At 41.9% G+C, this 6,484-nt stretch overlaps 1 protein-coding gene across 1 annotated transcript; it reads left to right on the top strand.

Moving 5' to 3' along the window:
• Positions 1 to 1,149: 1,149 nt before the first annotated feature.
• LOC137968645 (serine-rich adhesin for platelets-like) lies at positions 1,150 to 6,150 on the top strand. The gene is made up of 3 exons (XM_068815170.1): positions 1,150 to 1,483; positions 1,595 to 2,080; positions 5,849 to 6,150. Exons 1-3 carry the CDS (start codon positions 1,150 to 1,152, stop codon positions 6,148 to 6,150), a joined length of 1,122 nt encoding a protein of 373 aa, XP_068671271.1.
• Positions 6,151 to 6,484: the final 334 nt, after the last annotated feature.

The raw sequence follows: 6,484 nt of genomic DNA on the forward strand, positions 1-6,484 counted from the left end.
AACAAGCTGTTCGCAGACAAGCCTCACTTTGGACACATTCAGTTGACAATTCGGATATGCCACAGCCTTTGTACAAAGACATGAAAGTTATAATAACCCAAAACAGAGACAAGGATTTAGGTGTTGTAAATGGCAGACATGCTACAGTAATCACGATACAAGGCGCATCCGTATTCTTGAAACTATCAACCGGAAAAGTAGCTGCAATCTATCCTGTAACGACTGAGATTGACGGTACAATGGTCATAAGATATCCCATTGTTCCACCTTACGCTTCAACTATTTGCAAAATCCAAGGACAAAACTTAAAGAAAATCGTGTTATGGTTAGACTGTGATCACATCCCTGAAGGCTGTGTGTATGTAGCAATATCACGAATCACGTATCTGAAAGATTTATTTTTCCTAACGCCAACTCACCCTAGACAATACACTCCTGTAGAACAATTACAAAGTTGATTTGCTTTTTCAGATGGCTTCACCCAGTAAATTTGGTTGTATGCCAACCGAACAGGGAGTAAACTTTTTCTATCATTTCCCACGATATTGTTTGAGGCCATATGGTGAAATTAAGCCCGAATACACTTCAGATGAACACATGATTAAAACCGTATCAGTAAAGAATTGCGAATATCTTAAGCGACCTCAAGTCGCCTTAAGTGAGATGGCAGAAACTGTCAGTAGCAACCTATCTCAATTAGAGCATCTGTTCGAGAACTTAAGTCCAGAGATTATTATGCCTTAGTTGCGTAGATTTAACGACCTAGTGGCAAATTTCAATACAAGAGCAGGACAATTGACTACGGAAGGGATGGTCCATGACCTCCTAGCCTACGTGATAACAGACGATAACGACGATACCAAGATAGGCAAAGACGATGTATTCGACGGTATAGAGATGTTGGGACATATTTTATATCTAATAGGGCACCACTATCGGCAGATGAGGGTTCTAGTGCAGAATCCTGCCAAATAATTGCAAAGATGCGACCTCCCCTTAAACCATGAGTTTAAAAAAAACGCCTACCTTGGGAGCCCTCAAGGCGTGGTGGAAAGAGGCCACTGTGTCCAGTACTTCCTCTGGACTGTTTTCAAGAAACAATCGAGTTCACAACAACTACCAGATGAGCTCGGTGACCGTCCAGAGGATATGCCTCCACCTCACACACCATCTAAGTCCCAAACGCCAACTTATTCGCAACTGAAAACCAAATCGCGCCAGCAAAGAGCTGACGCAGAAGCTGCTTTAGAACAAACGCCTTTAAGTGCAAAGGAGAAAACTAAACGACCCCGCTCTGGCTTGTCAACGGCCAAAAAGGTAGCAAAAAAGCAAAAACCTCTACCGCCAATTTCAGACTCCGACTCTGATGGGGAGGAAATTTCCCTCTCTGAAACTAGTGAAACCAGTATCAGTAGCAGTGCGAAAAGAAAGCTGCCAACTATTGAAGAGCAAGAAGATGTTTACAGCCAACTAGAAAGTCTAGGTAAAAGCAAAAAGAAAAAGCACAAAAAACTAGTACAATGAAAACGCTACTAGTGGCACTTGAAGACGACTAACCTTTTTAATTGATCAATTATCCATAATAAATCAACAGAAATAGATAAACAGATACATGGAAATTCAACATATGATAACAAATGGTATGCACTTAATGTCACTGACAAATTGAACTTCCAGATGTCGTTAGTGAACGAGTTGATCAGCGAAATAGACCAGCAGAGAGAAGACGAGGTTCTGCGTAGTGACAATGAATATGACACTGCCGCCAGCGTAAATACTATGGGCGACGTATGTGCAAGAACAGACACCTTATCGTTAATTGATTCTGCCATTGCCAACATTACTCAAGATGTGACCATGACACCAGTTAACAGTATCGATGATCCAAAGAACATTCCACCTACCACTTCACACAACACAACTTACAACACTTCTGTATCAAAAACAACATCTGACCCTAAAGGAAAACATCCTTTATCCTCAACATCTGCCACAAACCACACAAACAATAAGAGAAAACAGACACGTTCTCCATCTAGCGACTCGTCATCGTCGTCATCATCACAATCATCATATGCACGTAGATAGCGCTCTCTTCACATACCATCCAAGCATAAAAAGAAAACATCAATCAGATAACACAAATTCAAGACATCACAACACCCACAAAAAAACAAGATCACACTCAGCATCACTAAAGAGCACACGCCATACATCAAGATCTTCACACGATACATCAAGAACTCGGCAAAACAACTCAAGATCCCGTGAAACATCAGAAAGGAACAGAAACCACCAAGATAACGCACCAAGCAATGCTGAAACAAGACAACCTTCACGAGAAAGATCACCTACCAAAAGAGAGAACAATCCACAAAATCCTCGCCAACGACGCTGTTTTAACTGTGGTAGAACTGGCCACATCAAACGTGATTGTAGGCAACCAAGGAGACGAATAAGAGCACATCAAGGCAACAACAATAAGCCCAGCACCTTTGTTTTCAAGGCGCCGATAACTAACCTACATATTCACAAATAAAACACTTCAAGAAGCCTCGCAATAAATCCTTCTACATCAGAACTGTCTTTTTTAACAAAAAAAAATTGGTTCCAAAGTTCAAACTTAAAATCAAACAGTTTCTCCAAAATATACTTTACGTTTTTTTATCTCAAAACAGAATCCGCATAATATATCTTTCATGACACAAATTTAACATACAGTCATTTATTGTTATCAATTGTTATTGCTAGACTTCTTGACAGTAAATACTAACCCGCTAAATCCTGTAACCATTTAACCCCATCATTAACGAAAAATTATACCAAAAAACGTTAAAAAAAAAAAACTTCCTTTTTCAAAGACATACGACTCCCATCGCCGGTGGAGAGGTAACACGCTTCGTTACAACCGAGGTCGGTTATTTCCCGGATAGCAACGATGGTCGAGAGATACGTGTCTTATTTAAATTCCTTTTTTTTACAATTCTTTTATCACACTTCATATCACCGACTTTCTTTTCATTCCAGCAACAATGAGTCTGTGTGGTCAACAGATGATACCCCCAACGTTATATCATGTCTTAAAACTGTTAAAGTTTTAGTACATAACTTAGCGTAAGATAATAGTCGTTTTACGACGGGGACCGGATAACCAACCCATTTTCCAATAAAGATGACATTAAATCAGTTGTCCCTTCTCTTTTTCTTTCCTCAATTGCATATGTTACATATATCTGAATTAACTGCTATAAAATAACTTTAGTTGGATATGACACATGAATTCCAACAACCTAAATCTTAACAAGAGTGAGAGATATAGCCATCAAATCAACTACATAGCAACACCACCTCGCCAAAAATTATGTTCGGCGTGACCACGCATGCGCAAGTAATGTAGTTACTTGCTCCATATCTGCTTACAACACGATAATTAACTTTTCGATAGAAAAGAATAGGCCAATTAAACTACATATGATACGAGGAGCCAGCAGGCAAGCTTCAACAAAGCAACAAGAATAACGACAACGCACAGCAAAAGCCCAGCAGCCACTCCTGCAAAAAATAGAGGGTTCCCCTACCAAATAAAACACAGCAACACCATGTCACCATAAACAAAATAAGAAAACTTCCCCATCGCAGGCGAAAAAAACCTACCTATTGCACATGTATTAAAACCAATGCTATTGTCATTAGTTAGTGCGCATCTGTTAAAAAAATTAACAAGGAATCATCTTTAGTACACCACATTACTTTCAACAAACTACACGTCACCTGATTCAGGATACAACTAAGCCATCACATAAAAAGATATGATGTACCTGGGGGTCTATCATACTAGAATAATTAACTTTTCGATAGAAAAGAGTAGGGGAATAAGAGTAGATATGATAGGGAATCTCGTTCATCCATTCATGTGCGTCACTAATTAGATGACGAGGCATTTGGCCAGGCACCGCACTCTGCCACCCACCGAGTTTAGTCTGGGTCCAGTCAAAGGCAACAGAGATATGCGACCAAACGTCCGAGTGCAGTCCCAGTCGAATCTCCCAGTCGTCGGTAGGGTCCCTTCCACAGAAAGCAGCATCTGAACGACTGAGATGACGAGCGGGACACGGGAACTAGCCTGCACGTTCCCCGAGGATCTCACAGACTGTCCTGTCCGCCGGAACTTTGGCTGAACCCACATCCAAAGTGCCCAAGGTCGACCAGAAGCGTTTGTAAAGGCCTACTAGCTTGCTAGAGAGATTGGGCGAACCGACTCTGGGCGAACCCTGTTGGAACCTTCCCCTATAGTATATTTAATACACGTTTCAGGCCTACCCAGCTGCCGGTCTTAGAAAAAATCACCACCACTTTTTCTGTAATATGCAGAGCCTTCCCCTGATGTGCTACAGAGTAACCAATGGTACCGTTGGATTCAGAAATGGATTCTGCAACATCATTTTGGGGTTAGGGGGGCCATACTCAAAACCGGGGGGAGTTATGGCCAAAAAACTGACTTTTCTCACTTATGCAGAGCCTTCCCTGGGCATGCTATAAAGGAACCAATGGTACCACAGGATGCGCAATCTAATTCCGCAGCACCTTTTTGGGGTTAAGGGGGGCCCTAGTCAAAACCAGGGGGAGTTATCGCCAAAAAACTGACTTTTCTCACTTATGCAGGGCCTTCCCTGGGCGTGCTATAAGGGAACCAATGGTACCACAGGATAAGCAATCTAATTCTGCAACACCTTTTTGGGGTTAGGGGGGCCCTATTCAAAACCGGGGGGAGTTATAGCGAAAAAACCACTTTTTCTCACATATGCAGGGCCTTCCCCTGAGGTGCTACAAAGAAACCAATGGTATCATCAGATGCACAATCAAATTCCGCAACAGCTTTTCGGGGTTAGGGGGTCCCAGCTCAAAACCGGGGGAGTTATGGCCAAAAAACCACTTTTTTCGCTTATGCAGGGCCTTCCCTGGGCGTGCTACAAGGAAACCAATGGTATCATCAGATGTGCAATCCAATTCCGCAACACCTTTTGGGGGTTAGGGGGTCCCACCTTAAAACCGGGGGGAGTTATAGCCAAAAAACCACTTTTTTTCATTTATGCAGGGCCTTCCCCTGAGGTGCTACAAAGAAACCAATGGTATCATCAGATGCACAATCAAATTCCACAACAGCTTTTTGGGGTTAGGGGGTCCAAGCTCAAAACCGGGGGAGTTATGGCCAAAAAACCACTTTTTTCGCTTATGCAGGGCCTTCCCCTGAGGTGCTACAAAGAAACCAATGGTATCATCAGATGCACAATCAAATTCCGCAACAGCTTTTCGGGGTTAGGGGGTCCAAGCTCAAAACCGGGGGAGTTATGGCCAAAAAACCACTTTTTTCGCCTATGCAGGGCCTTCCCTGGGCGTGCTACAAGGAAACCAATGGTATCATCAGATGCGCAATCCAATTCCGCAACACCTTTTGAGGGTTAGGAGGTCCCACCTTAAAACCGGGGGGAGTTATAGCCAAAAAACCACTTTTTTTCATTTATGCAGGGCCTTTCCCTGAGGTGCTACAAAGAAACCAATGGTATCATCAGATGCGCAATCGAATTCCACAACAGCTTTTCAGGGTTAGGGGGTCCCAGCTCAGAACCGGGGGGAGTTATGGCCAAAAAACCACTTTTTTTCATTTATGCAGGGCCTTCCCCTGAGGTGCTACAAGGAAACCAAAAGTATCAGCAGATGCGCAATCCAATTCCGCAACACCTTTTTGGGGCTAGGGGGTCCCAGCTCAATACCGGGGGGAGTTATAGCCAAAAAACCACTTTTTTTCACTTATTAACCATTTTAATATTTTGTTGTTTTTTAATTGTAGGTGGTGAAACAGAGAGTGTTGAGTCATCAGAACTGGAAGAAACATACCAAAATTCACCAGTACAAGTGGAACACGACATTGATAAAATGTCCAATGTTTCTGCAAGAGTTGTTTTGTTGGTGTCATTTAATGTCAATTCTTTTGATTACCTTTCTGTGAAAGGAAATATTGAACCTGTTGCTAAATATCTCAAGGTTAAAACAAGGGGCATGGGCAAGTATGAAATGGCTGTCCCAATTGCTAAGGAATTGCTAAGCAAAGGTCATGTTGTGCCCAAAGACCCTACAAAAACGTTGAACTAAAATTGTATAAGGAGAGATGAGATCAAAAGTGAAAGAGACATCAGTTTTGTATTTGTTAAAGGAAATACAGCATCTTCAAGTGTTAAACAAAGTTCAACATGTGTGCCAAATGTCAGTGAATGCAACAGTGTACCTAGTTCACAGAGTAAGAGTACATTTTCAGTTGATGATGAGCATTCTGATGAGTATGAGGAACTTAGTGAAACAGAGCAGGTTTTTCGGATGAGTTAATATTACAAAACGTTTCATTATTAGTTGTGTTCCATGGCTTTGTTTTGACAGTCTGAAAAAGTCAGTCTTAAACTTTACAGTTTTGAACTCCATGATCTTAGGA

The sequence above is a fragment of the Montipora foliosa genome, chromosome 8 (genome assembly GCF_036669935.1).
Source record: "Montipora foliosa isolate CH-2021 chromosome 8, ASM3666993v2, whole genome shotgun sequence".
NCBI classification, from domain to species: Eukaryota; Metazoa; Cnidaria; class Anthozoa; order Scleractinia; family Acroporidae; genus Montipora; species Montipora foliosa.

Bases quoted from the DNA above. Each gene is read 5' to 3' on its own strand.
- LOC137968645 (XM_068815170.1), top strand. From the start codon at position 1,150: ATGCCTCCACCTCACACACCATCTAAGTCCCAAACGCCAACTTATTCG. The intron at 1,484-1,594 runs GTAAAAGCAAAA...ATAAATCAACAG, and splicing joins CAGCCAACTAGAAAGTCTAG to AAATAGATAAACAGATACAT. The intron at 2,081-5,848 runs GTAGATAGCGCT...TTTTAATTGTAG, and splicing joins ATCACAATCATCATATGCAC to GTGGTGAAACAGAGAGTGTT.